Source organism: Dermacentor andersoni, chromosome 2 (genome assembly GCF_023375885.2).
Source record: "Dermacentor andersoni chromosome 2, qqDerAnde1_hic_scaffold, whole genome shotgun sequence".
NCBI lineage: Eukaryota > Metazoa > Arthropoda > Arachnida > Ixodida > Ixodidae > Dermacentor > Dermacentor andersoni.
The window spans coordinates 46,979,245-47,000,699 of NC_092815.1; the positions used below are offsets into that span (position 1 = coordinate 46,979,245).

The 21,455-nt window shown below is 47.8% G+C and overlaps 1 protein-coding gene and 2 non-coding genes across 3 annotated transcripts; 2 read left to right on the top strand and 1 right to left on the bottom strand.

Annotated features, from left to right (window-relative positions):
* Positions 1-12: 12 nt before the first annotated feature.
* On the bottom strand, positions 13-21,455 carry LOC126542622 (alkaline phosphatase-like). Its single transcript, XM_055077185.2, has 10 exons — positions 21,309-21,455; positions 20,376-20,599; positions 14,322-14,502; positions 13,576-13,748; positions 11,821-12,022; positions 8,913-9,050; positions 7,459-7,650; positions 5,538-5,633; positions 2,746-2,890; positions 13-1,545 (listed from the first exon to the last, which is right to left on the bottom strand). Exons 1-10 carry the CDS (start codon positions 21,421-21,423, stop codon positions 1,395-1,397), a joined length of 1,617 nt encoding a protein of 538 aa, XP_054933160.1. The 5' UTR covers positions 21,424-21,455; the 3' UTR covers positions 13-1,394.
* On the top strand, positions 17,925-17,996 carry TRNAP-AGG (transfer RNA proline (anticodon AGG)). The gene has a single exon. It is a non-coding gene; the product is annotated as a tRNA-Pro (tRNA).
* Positions 19,693-19,764, top strand: TRNAP-AGG (transfer RNA proline (anticodon AGG)). Its single transcript has one exon. It is a non-coding gene; the product is annotated as a tRNA-Pro (tRNA).

Here is a 21,455-nt window from a genome sequence, read left to right on the forward strand (position 1 = left end):
CTACCGCTACAGGGCGTGTGTCAGTGATCGTCCATTATAGCAGTGTCAGCTTTCGCATTCGCCCCTTGCACAAATAAGCACACATAACGACTATAGTTTCATCAGATATGAAGTAATGCTATTGGAAATGCTATATTTCCGAAAATGCTGGCATCAAATAAAATTTATGCCTATATCTTGCAAAGAAAGCACGCCTATGTGTGCTGTTGTAATCATTTAACATTATAGACGCACATCACCATTTGGTGCACAGTGTCTTGCAGATGAAAGCAGATGCGAATACCACCAGCAACTTCTGTCTAGGTTCATATTGAAAAGACAAGTAACAGTTATATAAGAGTTCATGGAGTTCTATATAAACGTTGAAATCTGCTTACAAGTAAAAGCAGCTTATGAATATGGCTTTGGATAATCATAAGAAGCCAGATGACAACAAACTGTTACAGCTGTCACTCAACACACATTGGGAACACAAGACTTTACATTGCTTGGTAAGATTTTCTAATAAAATTTTGAATGCTACAACAGCAGCTAGGTGCAAATGTTTTATGCTGTGCGTCAGACCTAAGTTTTTTTAATAGCATTTAGACAGGTGAGATACTTACCTGAGATACAATATATTGAAAGTTCACACTGCCACTTGGTCGGATTGCAATTCACACTTTGATCTTAGCCCAAATGGTTGTGAATGCATTTTGCCATCTTCTGTTTCTTGGGTAAGCATCTGACATCGCTGCATAAATTACGCATGCCCAAAACTTGAGTCAATATGTGGTGCATGAGGTTGAAGTTGAGCATTCACATGTCTTTGCAAAAATTTGGTGTTCAGAAATTAGAATCTTGACAAAGTGTTTCCGAGCTACTCGGGTTTAAGTGACCACCGGCTAGTAAAAGTTTTAAGCGTCTGGACTTGATTCCTGCATGGGACTTCAGAGAGCTGATGTAGGCTCAGTCACATCAATGTGCACAGCAGAGCTCTGCGAGATCTACTACAACTTGGATATCCCAAAACCAGCCAGAGATTCCTTTTTACTTATACGTGAGTAAGTCAAGTATTTTGCGAAGTGAATATAAACTGCCCTTCATTGCTTTCTCCACTAATGTAAGATGACAGAAAAAGTGTGCACGTCACTGTCAAATTTGCCAACTTGTGGTACTCTTGTTGAGAACACTGGGCAGCTATACAATGTCCATTTTGCTGGAACGAATTTCAACAATAGGAGGAATTTATGTTCACAACAGCATCCAGTGCGTTTGAGGTTGGATAACCACACGTGAGCCATATTTGACACGTGTTAGATTTTTTTGAAGTGCACTTTTCAATTACTTTGAGGTATATGCTCCTCGGTAATTAGAAATAAAGTTGTAATTATGCACTATTGATTTATTAAAGTTTATAGGAAAGTCTTGACAAACATGTGCAAGTAAAAGACCACAGCGAGCGCCAGGGCGTATTTTACGGGACCCGGGACCCACGCAGTGACAGCCGCAAATAAGGACTGGCGTCTCATAGGGTAACTCGAATCGTCCAAACCAGCAGCGTACCTGCAATAGCATAAAGGGAAAAAATTTGGCTTGGTATTTAATGTGGCCAAGCTTTGAAGACAATCATAGTGGTCTATCGTGTTCGTCTCACATGGGCGCACACAGAATTTACACATTTTACCAATGTAAAAACTTGTATTGAAATAGTGGGAGCATACTAACTGCAGTGCTGATAGTGACACTCTGACCAACTACAAAGCGCCTTAAATATTCTGCTACAAGACTGTCCTCTAAAAAGGGAAGAGGAAGGCAGTACATATGGCGGTTATGTGCTGCTGACACGCTGACCCCATTTGAAGTTAATGGAATGCTGGTGACAGCGCAATACTGTCAATCATTGTGAAGCACGCATGCACGCACAAACCATGACCTTACTACATTGAGTAAATGGTATGGGCAAGAAGAAGAATGAAAGATAGCTGAAAGAGAAGAACTCAAGAAGGCACAAAAGAGAGTGTTGGAGATACAGAAGATAAATCAGCATCAAGGCATTACAGATTCAGTAATCGGCTCGGCAATAATTCGTCACTTTCCATTACTGTCATTGGACGACTTCTGCCCTTCCTTTGCAGCCTGTTCATGCATATCTTGCCGAGAATAGTGGCATAAACAGGGAGAAGTGGTGCAATATAATCAGCTTAATGACGCTAATGATGAGCATCATACACAATGAGAGCAAGAGCATCTGCCATCACCATAGCACTTCGCTTCATTGAAAATATGCACAACTTATTTTTCTCCTACGCATTTATGGTTTATGTATCCTTTCTTGTGTGTGTATATTTATATCTGTTGCATTAAAAACTGACTTTTTCAGTGTAGATGTCGTGTTTGTTTCTTTATTGGTATCTTATTTCTTCTTAGGAAAATTTGGAATTCTTATAGGGTCTCGCCTGCCAGCATAAAATGCTTCGCATTTTGTTAGTGAATGAATGGTCATGATGAACCTAATGGTTTTGAACTCCCAGCCCAAACTTCCTCACGCTCCAGGGTGGACGTCATCAGGAACACGAAGAGGAGGAATCTCATTGCTTCTACTATGAATAACATCGTTTGTACCTTTCTCTTCTTCACTGTATCCAAACGCAAAGCATTTTAGAGGCTGCAGGCTCTTTGATTTTCAGCCTAAGCTTAACCAACATGTATAACACCGACGGTGCCTCGCCTAAAATCGTCTTCAAAAAGCCAAGCAGACTGTACCTGATGACCTCGTAGATGTACGTCTGCTCATGCACCCCGCTGAACAGGTGCGCGTAGGGTCCATAGGCAAACACGGCCACGTCCTCCCCACTGTGAGTGCCCGCCTTCTCCCAGTACACGGACGGGAAGGCGAAGTCCTCGCGCGCTGCTCAAAAGGACGAGGTTTGATGCAAAGCCCTTCAGGTGAGAACGGATGGCATGGAACCCCATGGCATTTTTGCTTCGACCACAAGGACGGTAAGAGCATCGCCGCATTGAATTAACTATGGTGATGATCGCTAACGACATCGTAATCTAGCATTCTGCCAATCTCTGCAACAGAGAGATTATGTATTTAAATGCTGCATAAAAGTATATTTGCTGTCTTCTTTATTATCATTCTTTTCCCCTTCCCCACGAGTAACGTAGAGCCAATCAATCAGCGCGACATTGGTTAACCTCCCTGCATTTCTTTACCTCTTACTGTCTCTGTCCTACAGATTTACCTGTAGGGGGGGGGGGGTCACCGGGCTTGTGCTACATCTCAAATTTTGGTGTACCAAAAGATGCCGCTTCCCTAGCCCCCTTCCCCCAACCTCGGTCAGATGTGTGCCTGCCTCCGAAAAAAAATTCCTGGCTACAGTGCTTTATGCCCGTGATGATCCCATACCCACCTTTCCCAATCACTTTTTTTTTTTTAATGAATATACATGGAACTTTCAAATGCAGTTCTCCACAGACCTCATCTGATGTAACAAAGATGGCGGATCTTGGACTAGAATTGCAGTTACAATGTCAGTACGCGGAATGGTGACATCATCCCTCCTGCCCTCCACTCCACTCACCATCCAAGCTTTCAAAACGCGTGTTTCAACTGTGCTCCCAGCGGGAGCGCAGTCATATTGGTTAGGACACGTTACGTGTGTGGGAAAGCCTGCTTACGGAGTTTTGCGTATCGTCGTCTGTCACCGTTGACCAGTCAACACCGCCGTGAAATGCCGCTGTAGCGGCCCCAGAATAATGAATAATGGCACATTATTATTGCAAATTCATTGTATATACCCATTTGCGGGTTATACCGCATTATATTGCAGTTCTTGTTCGTGGTGGGCTGCATGTGCCAATGCGGCTCGTACTTATCCCATCGCCGACGACCCTGACAATGACAGCGCGTTGAAGACGCACTGCGAAGCTGGAAACCTTATGTTACGTGCGCCCCAGTGATGCCAGCCAACCACTGACGACAAAAAGAACTGCCGCCACGTTATTACGAACCCTGTCGCGGCCACTACGATCGCCCTCCATATAGTACAAGGCAAATGCACATCTTGAAGAGCAAGAGAGGTAAAGAGTCCCCAGATTTCTCTATGGGGTCTATTTGGTTGGGCACTTTCGAGAAAGACGGCCTCATCAAAATTTGTCGTACATTTGGGCATCGTCCGAAATTCGGAGCCCCTTCTAGCGTTGAAAACAAACACCACGTCTCGCCAATTAGTTGGAAAACAAATCTAATCAGCGCACGCACGCTGCGAATCGAGCTGCTTGAAATGTGGTTTTTAATGTGTTTTTTTTTTTAACTAAGTCTGCATTGCTGTTAGGGACCTACAGGAATGGTGCGGACAAGCACGCATCGGATACGCTGCTTGACGCCATCCATTAACGTGCAGTTGCAGTTAATTGTCTATATAATTCACAATTTCTGCAACAGCATCATAAAACGATGTACAAATCGCACTTCTTATGCGCGGTTGAAATAGATGCCCTCACTGCTGCAGCTTTATAATCGTATTCTATGGCTTGCGTCACAACATGGGCGTTTCCACGGGTGTTGCATACCTCGTGGAACCTGGAAGCGTATGTAATCATCTATGACATGTCTGTGTGTCGGAAGAAGCCCACGGAGATGTCATATAATCAGACTCGAAGCATTGTGTTTGCATGGCTTACTAACACCTATCATGCCCCATAAGCATTGCGCACACGACCGAACTGAGGAAATCATATTGTCGCGTGCATGGCATAAGGCAACATAATTTTATTTTGTCACGGAAAGTTTGAGTTAAATAAATAGTTAATATTCCGGTGTATATACTCTAACGTGGCTTTGTTCGTGCTTTCCAATTTCGACGCCCTTGCAATATCGTACACAATATTCTGTTTCATCGCTACAGAATGTCTATTGTAGGCCACAAAAAGTTGACAGTAAAATAGATTCTCTATAACGACTTTTGTAAGGGCGAACGGATTTTTTTCAGTGAGAGTTAGATTGTTTGTTTAAATTGGGCCTAGCGTGTCTTAACACGCATAATATCAAGACCAAATATTGTAAATTTTGCGCCTGCGCCTAGACTGCTGAAATTATTATTATTATTATTATTATTATTATTATTATTATTATTATTATTATTATTATTATTATTATTATTATTATTATTAAGCAGTGAATTTTAGTCAGGGCCAGAAGTTGCCATAGTGGATAGCATCACGGAGATCTGTAGAAATTCCGTAATGGTGTGCGCTCTCTCTCTACTTTCTTTCCTTTTTCTTTAACGTCCCTTTTGGAACATTCGCGGATGCTTTCTTTTGTCATTCTACATCGCATTAGAATTTTGCAAAACCACATTTGCGCTCCCAGAAGTGTTATTTACAACTTGACATAATAAGTACGCACCGGCCGTAACCAGTATGTGAGCATCATGACTTGGGCAGCCAGAGAATACTTGGCTCCGTAAATCGGCAGTGCATCTATTCGGCCAATGTTTCAAGTGCCCGCGCGCATTAGCTTAAAAGCACATCGGGAATGTTGTACAAACATGTCTCCTCCAAGGTAAGGTTTGAGTAGTCCCGCCGGTGACCCGGCCCGACAGCGTAATTGAGCACGGTCCTCGGATGCTGCTTGTTGTCAACGCCTGCGAGCATGATGCATGGTGAATGGATGCTGCAATCCGCATACAGAAAGCTCTGGTTATTCCAGACTTCTTGCATTCAATAAAGCGTGCCAGCGAATCGCTATGACTGCGTAACCTCACCTGTACACATTCACCTCAATGAACGATATGTGATATTAAGAATGTCAGGAGAAGCGAGCGATCATTATATAATGTCACAAGAAACACACAATTTTGGCGTCTGCACAGCCAGGTTCCATTGATTAAGAGTTCAGATTCAAGCCGCTTGTAACCAAGTTCTCATTCCAACCTGGCATGCAACTGAATCGCCTAACCGCAAGAAATAATAATGAATAAATAAATACATCGATAAACGGCACGATGTTTCATCTCTTTGGAGCACTCTCCTGCACCTGCTCCTCTCTATCAACTGCCTGTCATAAGTTTAGCATTTTGGTAAAACAAAGCAAAGAACAGGCATGGGAGAGAGTGTCCAGCTACATCAACAAAAATCGCGTGAGTCATTTTTAACCTTAGCATGGAAGAAGTTTGGGCGTGTTGGTAGTTCAATCGTAAACTGGGATACATAGCGCAAGAACGTCATTTACGAAAATGTGTGTCATCCCAACATTACGTTCTCCATAAATTGGTATACCTCTGGAACCCTCTGGAACCCTCTTGACAGAATCATCATATCGGTGACGCCACCTAGACTGCTTCTACGTACATCGATAGTAATGATGGTGAAAACGGTGTAAGGTGTTGGCTCGAAAGCCTATTTCCCGATGCCGCAGGCGACAACCACTGATAGCAAACTTACGACGTGCACATTGCAACGGCATCTACCTATAAAACCATCAGACTGCTCGTCCATGACAAGAGGCAATCAGACTTGAATGATAAAACAAGGCAATTTCTGTCGGATCATCGACGCTGTCAGTTCTCAATGAAGCAGAGAACAGAAGTTTCTAAAACAGCATGCAAACTATAAAGATCGGCGTTTTACCCAAGGACCTGTGCCGGCATGACGGCGTCATCACCATATGCCTCTTTTGTAAACTCTCCTTCCACGCGTCACTGCCGCTTCGGCGAAAACATCTATACGGAGAGCTTTAGTGGAAGCTACTACGCGGAGGCCGCATTCACTAAGCGCCTCGGGAACCTGGTACCGAGACCGTTTTGACAAGGCGTTTTTCGCGGTCTCTACGACAGTTTCATTCCGGGTGATTAGCCAAGAATGGACACCTGCCCATTCTCTTACATTTACCCAGTGGCACACACCCAGCGCCCGAACTTGTCTATTCGGGCGCACAACTAATTGCACAAACGCAGGGGCTTATACCCAGAGGCACATACCAACACCACACAGACACGTACCTAGTGGGCCGAGTAGCTGTAGATTCGGCAAAACAGCATATCCGCCAGGTCGAGTGAAGAGAGAATGGAAACTTCCTTAAAAAGTCGCAGTTTCGCTCGAAAATCGATGCATCGATAGCGTTAGAAAATTATTAGACAGCTATATACGAAGTAAGGATAGTAGTTTTATCTGCCGTGTGAACTTGTAAACATTCGCTTGTTAACTAAATTAAAAAGCATGGTGTCACGCGCAGACAGGCAAACAAACACATTTTACTCGATGACCGCGTACACTCGCTGTCAAAATGCTGGAGGGAGAAAGTGTGGCAGCAGCAGCGAGCGAAATGACCTTCGTGCTGCCTCCCGCTTCAACGTGAACTAAGCAGCGAGAGCACAGCGCACACAGAGCTATCAGCCCTTGCCACACCTAGACTCTGTACCCATCGCAGATCGCTTTAAGATAGGGCCTGCGCAGCCGCGTTATACGTACCGAAGACGTTAGCTCCTCGCTGCGGTTTTCCGCCCATGACAAACGTGTGTCCGTGGTCGGCGGTGACTACGATGAGCGTCTCATCAGGCCGCGTCATCTCGACCGCCTTGGCGACGGCCAGGTCCAATGAGAGCACTTCGGCCAGAGACCGGTGCGCCAAACTCTCGTGGTGACCCTTGTCAATTTGGCCGGCTGGGAGTAGTGAATGCATTACCATTAGGAATGTAAAAGTGGGAAAGAAATTGTGATGTTTTGGAAACTGGTCACATAGCATATATATATATATATATATATAATTCAACTAACGGTGGTCTGCTCCGGACGGACTACCATCAGTTGCACTTCGCTCCTCGAAGAAGCAGGACGTGTGTCAAGTGAGCTCCTGGACAACACTTTGCAATGTGATGAACGCTGTTTAAATAATGGATCTGGGACCTCAAAAAGGTGCGACGTACACTCAACGCATTTCTCTCATCTCACACCTACCGCTAAATCGTCACGGATCCTTTTCTTTTTTTAACGTCGGGCATTAATTCCTAGTCGATGTGCGTGTGTTGGCACAAATGTGTGTGCAAGAAATTCGGTGTCGGTGCCTTGAATTGAAAAAAAAACACTATATTAGGTTAAAAGTACACTGACGCAGAATTGTTTTGTCAGTGCTGGTACACTCCATGTAGCTTTCGATTATCGATGACATGAGTTGCCCAAAGATATTGAGCAAAAGTACACAGCAATGGGGGTAGAACTGTGCGCCTGTAATGTGCAGTTGGCTATAGGCTTTTGTTGTGTTTTGCGGAAACCCTGGCGGGAATTCAACACATGGGCTGCGGGAAGAGAGGCCGCGCCGTTAGGTCAAACGAAAAAAAAAAATTAAAAATTGATAAATCGAAAATATGGGAGCACAGCATGAAAATGGGACTCTCGATAAATGCGCAGCATTACTGTCAGCACAGTCACTTCAGAGACTAGCGACAACGAGAGGAACTTCCCGCAACGCTATGCGGGGGCCGTACTTTCGGTCGAGCGCTTTTGGGGGATGTCACATTCAGTGCGCGTTGATTTACTCAGCCAGTGGAAGCAAACATGACGAAAGCAGCGACACGCCTCAATCACATTAATGAGCGATATATCTCAAGCTGAACATATATGTTCTGATAATATACACATTCGCGTCACATTATATAGTTCTCGAGTGCAGTGTGTCGCTCCAGTGATTTGATCAAGAATACTGTCTCAGAGCATCGGCGATGAATGAATTCAACGGCACTGCAAAGCTATTTTCAGGTAGTTGAGCTATAAGCAGCGCATATATAATATTTGTCGTTCACTTTAGGCTGCAGATTTATTTTCCTGCATGTGGGATACCCTAAAGCTCGCTTAGTGTTTATTACTTAACTTGACGGGTTTGTTTGATCGTGACGCCTTGTAGAAGCCAACTTGACGGGCACGTATACCTTCGACGAGGAGCACGAAGCCGTCGGGATTTTTGCTCAGAATTTGGATTGCCTTCTCGGTGAGTTTGGTCAAAAGGCTGGTGCCCTTTCGGATGTCGTCCAGTTTCTCGTACGGGAGGTCACCGCTGGCGAGTAATGCTGCGAGTTAAGCATGTCACATGTAGAGCTTGGCTACACTATATATAGGCATATATAAATCCGCATGCCGTCTGTTGATTCCCCCATCCCTTCTCCTCCTTAAATCAAATAGTTTTATTTGGCCACCATGGCAGGTTTGTGAATATGACCGAATCTGACCGAGTGACGTCACTAGTCGGGGAGAAACTGGAATTCCCTTTTCGCCTCTGCGCAAGTGACGTGGTGTGGCGCCGCGAAGAAAGGGGCCGCCATTTTGGACATGGCTGCCCCTTTCACCGCGGCGCGCTTTCTCTCTCTATCCAAGTGGTGTGCGAGCGAGATCACGTGGCTTGGTGCGGATTGAGGAAACGAATGCGTAACTTCTCGCGTTCGGCGTGTAGCACTTTGTACAGCGTAGCGTCGACGTGCTTCCTCGGCGGGTGAACGACGGCGTTCTTCGAATACTGCTCGCGTAAGGACACGATTTGGTGGCGTTTTAAAGCGAAAGCTTTACTGGCCGCGAACTTGCGATTTCGCCGTGGCCGTGCTCGGAGGAGGCACATGATGTCACACCGCGTTCCTCGTCGTTGCGTTCGCCTCGGCTAGCTTCGCCAGCTGCGTCGCATGCCTGATAACATGACGGAGGATTGAAAAGGAGAGCTCGCGTGCGCCGCAACCACAGTTGAGGCGGCAGTATGAACGGTGACAATTCTGATAAGCAGGAGGAGCCTGTTAGATACGGGACCTTTTCCTGAGCCTCCTTCGAGTTCACCAGACCACATCGAATCGCGTCACCGCTAATTAAGGAGCGCAGAAGCACATCCACCACGTTCCCGAGGCGCGGCACGTGCAAACAAGTTGGCGTCCCCCACCTCGTGCGCCGCATGTGGAGCTGTTGTCCCACTGCTTGACTCTTCCCGAAAGTGTAGCGGAAGCCTGGCACTGTTCCAGGTAACGTGGGTCCCGAGGAAAGCTGCTTTGCAGCTCTGAAAGTTCGCTCAAAGACAACCCGTCTCCCCTCATCCGCCTATTGTGACGGCGCTTGCAAGCCGTGAGGCAACGACGGCCGTAATGCATCGTGAAGCCCTGGGAGCCATCCCCCCCCCCCCTTCCGTCTTTGTGACGGTAGTTGCAGACCGGGAAGGCAATGCCGCAGACAAATAATCCCTCGGACAATTGGAGCCCAAGGAGTGACCCTCAGAGCCGAATGTGACGTACACTCGCACGGGCGCCTACCATTGGCCGAGAACGACGACACTTGAGCGGGCTCGCCGATTGGCCGAAAATGACGCCACCTGAGCGGGCTCGCCGATTGGCCGAACGTGACGTGACTTCGAGACACCGAAGAGGTTAAAAGCCAGAGACCGGGAGCAGCAAGAGAGCATTCCTTCATTCATCTCTTTCGAGCTTCTTGCCACGGGCCGCAGCGTCCGAGTTGCTGCCGGCCCGTAATGACTTTATGACTGCTAATTGATTTGTGCTCTCACTGTAAATAATGTAAATAAACCTCCAGTTTTTCATCTCGAAGTCCTCCTCAACCTCGGCCAACTCCCGCACCAAACGGCAAGGTCAAAATCTTGGGGACAGCATTTGGGATTGTCCTCCAGATCCAACAAGGCTTGGAATCGACATCGGAACGATGTGAAGAGGAAACGAATCGCCCAGGAAACAGACGAACAGCGCGCCGAACGACTGGCTAAACGCCGCAACATAGCTATACAACCAGACTAACCTGGACTTGCAATCAAGATCAACCAAGACTAACCATGCTATGCTTTAGCTTTCGCTACGTATATCCTGGCATAGCGAGCTGAGCCACTGCCAATTTTTTAAGAACCTTGCATTTACAAGGGCGGACACAGACTATAAATACTCCTTCTTCACAAAAAGCGAACACTGCCGATGCTGCACACTGGAAGCACGAGGCCATGCGGTTGAGCACTGTGCGTCCGGAGCTGTGCAGAATGATGAAGAAAGAACGTCAGACACCGTTCCTCTTTCGCCTATGCAACGTATCCCCCTCTCTCTCCATCGCTATCTCAAGAGAGCCTCGTCTACAGCAGATGAGCGTGGTGAACGCTCGTCGACGGGTGGCCCGCCGGACGAACTGTGCCGACGAGTACTTGGACGTCAACCACCGCCTCATTCAGGAACTGGAAAAACACTGTCGTTCACGCGCCGAGAAAGAACGTCAACTCTACGTAGTGAACGCCCGCCGACGGCGTTCAGCGCATCAAATATACAGCATGCGTCACGCTATCATCATGCAGACAATCATCTTCGATGGCTTCTGCAAGGTTTTATTCTTGTGGTTCTGCATTCATAATGGCAAATAAGCGCAATCGTCAATAAATGCGTTCTCGATCTCCACCTGCTGTTGAACTGAAACACTGGATGAGCAGTATATACGCATCGTCTCGTTATTTGTCGGTGCCTAACTCAATTCCCTCTTTTCAGTGAACCTTTTTCGAAATTCATGTACCCCCTCTGCTATTATTCCTGATCACTGACGCGCGCGCTTACACGCACGCACGCGCTGTGTAGATGATTTCAGTTGCCGTGCAGACTCAGAAATATCATTGCGCTTGCTTCTCCTGCTGCAGCCACGTTACCACATATTAGTTCCTAAAAAATTAAATTATGTGGTTTTACGTGCCATAACCACGGTCTGATTATGAAGCACGCCGTAGTGGGGGATTCCGGAAATTTTGACCACCTGGGGTTCTTTAACGTGAACCTAAAATTATACTTCTTGCAACGCAACTTCGAATGTCATATTAGAGACACGCACCTAGCACGGTATCCGCTGTCTCAGTGTCTAGATTCTCGACGTCCTCCTTAGTGATACACACGTGAGCGTTCATTCGGTCCGCCTGCTTGAGGTGGGTCCACTCCTCGATCAGGTTCCGGCTGTCCGGACGCTTTCCCGGCTGGCCGCTCTGCACGGCTTCCTCGGGCACGAGAAAGTGTTCGCGCCCGCCACCAGCGATGAACTGCAAGTGACGTCGACCGTCACGACCATCCTAAACAGATGACGTACGTGGCTGAGAGGTCATTGTGTGCAAGCGCATGCGACAGGTGTGACAACGTGCTTGTGACAGGGATGTTGTCCGCCCTCCCCAAAGGGGGATGGGGGGGAGGGGGGGCACTTGGCAGTCAATAAGCGAGGACGCTTGCCGAAGTTATGTATTGGCCTGCTATAGGAAGGTAAATTTATGTTAGCGTTATGTTATGTCATGCCGATATTACAGCTATGTACGGCTGAGCACGTTGGTCGTGTGGATTTGTCGGGTCAGGATACGTTAATTGTGACATGTGGGTGCGCTGTCGCCGACTAGTGTCGATTAATCCGCTAACACCCGGGAAACACTCGCCGGCAAAAAGAAAAAACAAATTTTTGAAATTATCTGAAAAACGGCGAAAAGTAATTTTAGTATTTCCAAGCGACGACAAACAACATTATCTTGGTTCTGTCCAGCTACGTGGCATTCAGATATTTTTAAACTCTGGCTAAAGTTAGCCGGGACACCCTGTACACTCTGAGAAGAGTTTAAACCCTTTGGAGTGCCCCTTCTGCCACACAACGACAATCGTCATCTGCCTTGATGCGTTTCCTTTAACGCTGCGAGCCCTGTACTTTCCAGTAACGAATGGCATGCGCGTTATCAGCATGATAGCATTCCCGACAGGAAAGTAGCGGGCGCGGCGTTTTGAAGAAAGGAAACGCATCAAGGCAGATAACGATTATTGTTGTGTGGCAGAAGGGGCACTCCAAAGGGTGTAACTTTGCCTAAGAGTGTACAGTTTACACCCTTTGGCGTGCTCCTTCTGCCACACAACGATAATCGTCATCTGCCTTGATGCGTTTCCTTTCTTGAAAACGCCGCGCCCGCTACTTTCCTGTCGGGAATGCTATCATGCTGATAACGCGCATGCCGTTCGTTACTGGAAAGTACCGGGCTCGCAGCGTTAAAGAAAGGAAACGCATCAAGGCAGATGACGATTATCGTTGTGTGGCAGAAGGGGCACTCCAAAGGGTGTAAACTATTCTTAGAGTGTAGAGTGTATATAGAGTGGCAGGAAGCATGATAAACCAGAAAATAAGAGGCAATCAAAGGCGCGTGGCGAAGCCATCTTGATGTTCCCGCACCATCTCCTCGTGACGTCACGGATTTCAAAGGAGTTTCGTCTGCTCTGTAGACAATTTTTTCATCGCTAAAGATGGATTACCACTGTACTCTAGAACAAACCAAAGACTGCACTGCACAGCAAGTTTCCAGAACACTTGCTTCAAAGCAGCGGCGCAAGTACGGGAAAACGCTTTCTCAACACGTCACACTGACGTGCTGGCGCTTGGATTTCGGCGCGAGATTCAAGAACTGCAGTTGGACCTTCATTTTTTTTCTCTCTCTCTCTCTCTCTTCTGTGGTAATTGACCTATCAGCGCGAGACTGACGAAAACAGAGAAGTGAGAGAATACTCGATCAGTTTAGAGTGATTTCGTGTTTCTCTTTATAGTGACCCCATGACTTAGGGAGGGGCTCACCCGCAAGTGCAACCCAGGCGGCCGGTGCACCAGCTGGTGCGCGATGTCGAGGCAGTTGTCGCCGCTTTTGTCGCCCACGCTGCTTTCCCACTCGCGGTGCGCCGAGTGAGCGTAGCCCGCGGCCACCGTGGCGTCCGTCACGCCGGCCGTGGTCGCGAATCCCGTGCTCTTGTCTGCACGCGCGGGGAAGTGCACGTGCAGATCAGCGCGCCAGTTGCGGGGGAAACGCGTTTCCGATAAAGCCATGGCAGTTTCAGCTTTTCAATTCGCTCCAATTGCATCGAAAAACACTGATGCGCACATTCCCAGTTGGATTTGTAGGCTGTTCCTCGCACAGGTGGAGGGCGCGGAAATCTGACAAAGAGAGGGCACAACGAAGACACATACAGCGCTGTCGTCTTCGTCAGATTTCTGCGCTATTCCCTATGTGCACGTTTCCATCGAAAAGATATAACAGTTAAATAAAAACCGAACTTGTGCAACAGATTGTCGTATAGTGACATCGGGACGACGAAAGCACTTGTAGGCGTTTTCCAGCCACCCCATGGACTGTGGCAAAGGTACACACTCGCGTTAAATGACTGGAACGATGCTGGCTCTGATAAGCGGTGCGTCAGCGGAAGAATGGAGTTGAAGCTGTAACTAAGTGGGGTAGACGCGCCAGTCTTTAACTTCGTGTTCATTGCAATTGGAGAACAAGTGACACATGCGTGCTCATGTCGTCGTCGAGCGTGGTGTGTACGCACCAGCCTCCTGCGCGAGCTCGTAGAGACACTTGAGGTGGTGGCGCGGGTTCGAGGACTGGGTGCAGTTGCTCAGCGTGACGTGCGCCGAGACGCCCAGCGTGTAGTAGTTGCTCTTGACGCCGCACTGGATGGCCGTGCCCGAGCAGGCGGAGTCGGGCACCAGGCGGTCCACGCAGTACACCTGCGCTACACGGGCACACCCGACATCTCACCCGCGGCGCGTGCACTCGCGCCCGACGAAAGAACAGACGCCACAAGGCGGCGCTGCGACGTCCGTCTCTTTCTCTGTGGTTGTGACGCTATACAGTGGTGCCTGTGATGTACGTCTGGCAATGGTTGTACGAAGTGCTATCGCGAAGGCGGCGGTCAACATTAAAATACCACAAACTATTAACTTTTCCACATACGGTCCCTGAGCCGCACGGACCCAAGTTATGCCCCGAGCATGGAATGCAGATGTGCGGAAAGAAGTTGATGCACATGCCCAATCCACAGCCGGCCGTGACATATGTCATCATGTTGCGCAAGTGTTACACGCAGTTATGCTGAATAGGCAACGGGTGCTGCCCTCCCTCATTGGCTTTTCGGTGCAGTCGGACCGACCGACCTAATTAATTCAGGACATATAAGGTAGTGTTCGAGCACACGAGAGGGTTTTAAACAAAGAAAAAGAAATCTACGGATACTACGCATATATGTGGGAATCAGTGATGAGCGAAGCTTTTATTTAATTGATGTTTGCTGAAATGTCTTCACTTCTTCTTTACCTCTTTCTCTCTCTCTCTCTCTCTCTCTATATATATATATATATATATATATATATATATATATATATATATCAACGCTCCTCGATTAATGCACACACTGGTCACATTTTGTTCACTTAGCATCAACTTCTTTCTGCACTCTCGGCTGCTTCCGCTGCCGACTTTCTTCTTGTCTCATACCCGCCGTAGTCACATCGTGGCTTTGGCGTTGCGCTGCTAAGCCCGTGGGCGCGGAATCAAGTCCCGACCACGGTAGCCGCATGAATTCGATGGGGGCGAAATGCAAAAACTCCCGTGTACCGTGGTTTGGGTGCACGTTAAGGAACCCCATGTAGTCCACATTAATGCGGAGTTTCCCACTACGGCGCGCCTCATAATCGTAACGTAATACCCCAGACTATTTTTTGTCTTGCCTCCTGTTCTGCTTATCTAATGGCATACTCAGTGGCACATGCCCTGTTGCACATACCCAGTTGACCGAGTTGTTGCATACTAGGCTAGACAGCATGTAGCCAGAACGCAGCAACGTTGGAGGAAGAGGGAAAAAAGCTTGTAAGGCCGCATATGCACACGTTTCATCAATCTGAAAGGATATGGTCTGCCTGTATATCCTCATCCTATCTGATAGTCTTATCAACAGATAACAGTGTGTGCCTACCAGCCACTTGCATATCACAGCTAATAACGCACAGTGAAGCGAGCCCTGAGAACGTGACATGCAGAATTTCTAACCAGGTAAAGACACTTAAAAAAAAATATCAGAGCCCCTTTCTTAAAGAAAGATGGATGAACGCGAAGCTTTCCCCCAATGCAAACTGAATCAAAGTCAAAGCCCAAGCCAACGACCACGCAACGTACCAAAGAAATGCTGAGCGACCCGATGCTATACATATGCGATTTAATTGCTTGTTTAAGATTGTATTTTTTGAACGTTGAAGTTTAATGAAGACACATTTCGTTAAGTTGCATAACTTTTATATTAGACTATGCAGCCGTTAGTTACACGCCCACACTCACGCTTTTACGGACGACTCTACACTTGCACAGCATTGACTTGTGATCGCTGTGGTAGACGGTCAGGGCCTCTGCCATCGTAACGTGACACAATCTGCTTGCAAACGTGAGATCAATGTAGGAACGGTGTTGCGTCGTGGGTCTCTGTAGCGTCTTCAGTTTCAACGAGTAGCGATCTAGCATGAAACGCTCGATCCATTTGCCGTGCTCTTTCGCCACATTCGACGTAAAGTCACCGCACACGAGAAGCGGCGTACTATGTGTATTCGAGCTATTCGTCGTTTCTGCCAAGAACGTTTCCGCGTCACAATGAGACGTGTTCGGTCTGAGGTACTACACGCTCACGATAACAAGACCAGTGGGCATCTCGACTGCAGAAGCGCCTCCCACGTGGCTTCTGCATGCCGTTGCCGATACACGGGATCGGCCTTACGGGCACGATCGCTCTCGCGCTTGCGTTCGCGTACGGCAGCCTCTTCTTCTGCCGTGCGCTGCACTCGCGGCCTACCCATGGTGACGGCCGGGAATGCATTGCGTGACGCTCGTAATGCAATGCAGATATATACAGTTCGTCAAGGTAGCGTGGCGTTCAACCATCTTTCTTTAAGAAGGGGGTGCAGTTTTTTTTTCCCCACATCCTAGGACGAACCCGTGTTCAGCGCACTTGCTGTCTCCGATAAGCAGGGAAGCTCAAAAAACGTGTACAGGCGTTAAACAAAAAATCCCACATAAAGGGCACAATCCTCCTAGCTGAAGCGTGTCTAAAAAGTGAAATGAGTGGAACGATATGAATTCACAGCTAGCCTATTATACTTCGAACCCGTCCCCTTACACGGACACGTTTCCCCGCCTTTCATCGATCGGCCAGCAGAATGTGTTGTATGAAGTTTTGGTCTCAAGGGGGCTCTGGAATATTGGTGGCACACCAATCGGCCGTGAGAACTTAAACCATAGCATGAACCTCTTACGTACCAAAATGTCAAGATATTATTTAAATATATATTAAGCGGGCACTCAATTTGAAAACATGGAAGGAGAGACGACGACACACTCTTGGTATTTAATGAAGCTCATTGGTTTTCGCATGAGGAATAAGGAAACACGCGCCATAATTGCTGGTGTATGTATACACAGTCAGTGTTGTCCAACCTTGTCACGGATACATACCTTTTTCGTTTTTTGTCGGGACGATGGACAGAACACTGACACATTTTTCACCGTATTTCCTTTTCCTCAATAGGGATCGCGCCGTTTTGCCGTTCTCATGGCATGTGTTCAATTGTTCCGCGGGCTGCACACAAACTTCAATGTTCTCAATGCTTAATTCCGGGAAAAGGTATCCTAGTTAAAGAACCATTGTCTGAATATCTCTTAAATATACGGTATTATTATTATTACTTTTTTTTTTTTTTTTGGCGCGAACGGTTCTTCATCGCGAAAACCGATATCGGCGAACGAGCAAGTGATTTGGGCATGCGTCCGTGCGTTCCCTCTCCTGTATTGGCTGACGCAATGCGTGTAATCCACACCTCGCATGTGCTCACCAGCGCGCAGGTGCTCAGGCGCGCACACAATAGCCCGTCGTGCATTGTGACGACGGTCGACAAGCACTCGCAGATACACCGACATCGCCCAGCACTACTATCATAGAATAAAGAACAACTTTACTACTATCTCTCCCACTCGGCCAGCTCCCAAACGCAGCCCCGCTCGGCAGGCGCCTTCTTTCTCTGCAGTGAAGGTCACCGGCTCAATTTACAACTCGCTCCGCCACGTGCCGCTCGAGCAGCCTTGCTGGCGCGCGGTTGCGCTTGACCACAGCGGCTCGTTGGTCTAGGGGTATGATTCTCGCTTAGGGTGCGAGAGGTCCCGGGTTCAAATCCCGGACGAGCCCTTTGTTTTTAAATGAACTTTTTTTTTAAAATATGCATCTGGTGAAATTATTTCAGCGAACTATTTCAGCCAAAGCCCGCTACTGCGACGGCAACAGTCAAAATAAAGCTGTGAAGTGAGGTATAGCTAAACCTAGTCATCTAGTAGTATAGAAATATTGCTTTTCCAGTTCCGCGCTTCCTATTGAGATCATTTAATGACATATAGCTGTTTCCCAAAGGCTATTTCAATATATAAGCTGGCGTTGCTATGTAAATTTAGCTAGACTAATCATTCCGACTTGGCTCCCAACCCAGAAACAAAACAGCTTAGCAGCAGTAGCTCTCTGTAAAACTGTAACGTTGGTTATCAAACACACAAAAGTGTCAACGTTAACCCTAGTTCACACTTGCTGCGACACGTTTCCAGTTTGAAATACCCTAAGCTTTCGATTCTGGCAAACATTTCAGAGTATCAATTCCTCTTCTTTTTGCATTCTGACATTGTTTCTAATGTAATGGCCTAAAATTCGCATTTTGTATGGTCATTCCGGCAAGATAATGCAGAAGCACTTGAGGTACGTGGCCAAAGGTCATTGCAGGGTTATGTCGGATCCCCAAACGTATGCATTAAGGCGGCACGAATCGATTTCATACAATTAACGGGGTCAAAGATTTCTGACTTATTATTGCCCGAGAATTCAAACAAAGACAGGTGTTATATGGTACCCGCAGCGCATTTGCTGAGCGCGATGTCGCAGGTTCGACTCCAGACCGTGCCGCATTCGATGGGGGCGAAGTGCAAAAATGCTTGCGAACTTATTAAGTGCGCATTAAAGAACTGCAGCTGGTCAAGATTAATCGGTAGCCCTCCGCTACGGCGTCCTTCATAGCCCCAGCGTTGCTTTGGAACGTTAAACACGATCAATCAATCGATCGATCAATCAATCAATCAATCAATCAATCAATCAATCAATCAATCAATCGGTATGGCGCAGCACGATGTCTATCTTATGTTGGCATTCCAGACTCATAACGACCAGGGGTACCCTCTAGGAAGTTTGAGCCAGCCATGCATTCAGCGCACGCATGGAATTCTTGATGTAAGCACAATAACAACACCTTCCCCTTCACCTCAACCCCCCCCCCTAATAAAAGAGAACAATGAAAGAAACACAAGAAGACACATTGCAACGATAACATGAAGACGCATCTAGCTTGTGATTATATCTCAGCTATCGGCGCGCGTTCAAGAAATCTGAGGAAATTGCTTAGAACAGTGCAAACAAAGTACGTAGTCTGTCTACGAAGTTTGTCCAGGTCATATGCGAGAACTGCTAACATTTTACTTTTTTTTTTTCCTTTTCGGAGCGTTCGAGGGCGCATTGCTATCCATTCAGGAATTATTCATTAAGGTGGCTATTTGTGCTTTTTTATCTATTACAGGAGTGCGCCACCAAAATCAGTCCCAGATTCCTCGAACATTTTTCCGCCCACACTAAACCAGTATCTTTAATGAAATCCGTATGCAGTCCCTTAAAGCAAACTAAAATAGAAAAAAAAAACAATAAAGAAGCAGGGCTCGTCCATATAGCGTCACAGAACACCTATATAGCGTCGCCTAACTTTTGGTCGCCCAGTTTCAACGCTCTCCTCTCTGATCACGCGAGCGACCGAGGGCAGGCCAGCCGTGCTCCGTTCGGACGATCCGGAATCAGCGGCTCGTTGGTCTAGGGGTATGATTCTCGCTTAGGGTGCGAGAGGTCCCGGGTTCAAATCCCGGACGAGCCCTGCTTTTTATTGTTATTTTTCTTTTTTAATTTGCTTTATATGTACGTGCGTATATATATATGAAAGAAGGGGGAGGGGAGGGTAGCTGTATCTCGCTCCTAAATGAGGAATAGCTGGGCGTTTCATTTTGGGCTTTATGAAGCATTGACGATACTAGAAAAGAGAAAGTGGGCATCATGCCTCACCGTACCTGTCCTCTGACTTCTAACTAGTTCGGTGGACCTGCGTAGCTCGCAGTTTGTTGCCGACTCCGCGTTCCCACACGAGCCGCGGCCAACGAGGCTTTATGTTCCGAGCTAAGGAAACGTGTAGGCCTGTGCTGGCTTCGAATGACCTAGAGTTTGGGCAATTTCGGATCGGGTACAGAAAATGCCTCAGATTTCTCCGATGTTTTGTTCCCCGGAATATGTTCTCTATAGACCTAATGACAACACGCGCCGTCTAGGTTGTGAAACGGCACCAATTAACGCTGACAGACACATTCACACATTTCTTGCTTTCTGCGGCTTCCTTGTTCTTATTTTCCCGTCTTAAAACGAGAGCCACAAGAATGGGAGGCCAGTTAACTTGCGATGAGTGTAGTCGAGAGCGAGCGTGGCTCACCTCCTCACCTTGGAGAGCGAGGTGTGCGGGAATTTCTCGAAGGACAGCGCGGTGTTCTCGCCCGCCTTGCCGGCCAGCTGCCCCTTGAACACGCGCGCCGCCGTGATGGTGGACAGGCCCATGCCGTCGCCGATGAACAGGATCACGTTGTGGGCGCGGCCCTCGCGCTTCTCGGCGTTCAGGCGCTGTTCGAGGGCCTCGCGGTTCAAGCGGTACCAGAACCCGGGCTCCTCTGGGAGCGAGAGCGAGCATGAGATCGCAAGTTACAGTGTGTGTCAGTGCGCACAGTGCGGTGTCTTCACAGTGTCAGCTGGCGCCACTTATACAATAGCCCTTCCATAACTGATTACAGACAGCTCTACGGTCAGCTGCAATGCTCTGCACATTGACTATGCCGTTATAATCAGAGGATGATAAGGTGGCCAGAAAGCGATACCTAGGGCATGCCAAAAGTTCGTGTAAGGTTTGTTGCACAGGTCCTTGGCAAGCTGGACAGCTGCCCTGCAGACTATTGCCGAACGGTCTGGATGATAATAAAGCCAATGCAGATTAGAGCATCACCCCTCTAATAAGTCTGTCTTCACCGTTGAGCACCGGTTCTGCTCAAGTTCTTCTAGTCTGGTGTGGCTTACGTTACCATAAGCCTGCGCCTGATACGGCCAGCCTAACATGATGTCTGTGCACGTCGAGCAGGGACGTCGCGCGCTAAGTCCATTGATGAACATGCTTTGGGAAAGTGATGACCGCGCTAGTCATTTGCATCCTCACTGGAAAGCATGCGCTCTCGTCTTCCGGTATGACGTAACGGCTCAGAGCACACAGGCTTGCTGTTTAGGAGCTGAACCAGCAGTTTGAGACTGCCGGTCTCGTGTGCGCTCAGCACAAGGTCGTGATGGCAGCCCCGCCTTTCGGAAACACGCGTGTGTTAACAGTACACTCACTCTCCTGCTGGGCCGACGGGTTAGGAAAGTGTGGGGTGGCGGCTGCTGCGGCAGCGGCGAACGCGGAGCCCGCTAGCACAACGGCGACGGCCGCCAGGCGTGCGGCGGACGCCATGGCCGCTCCTCCACCTTAGCGGAGCCCGCAAA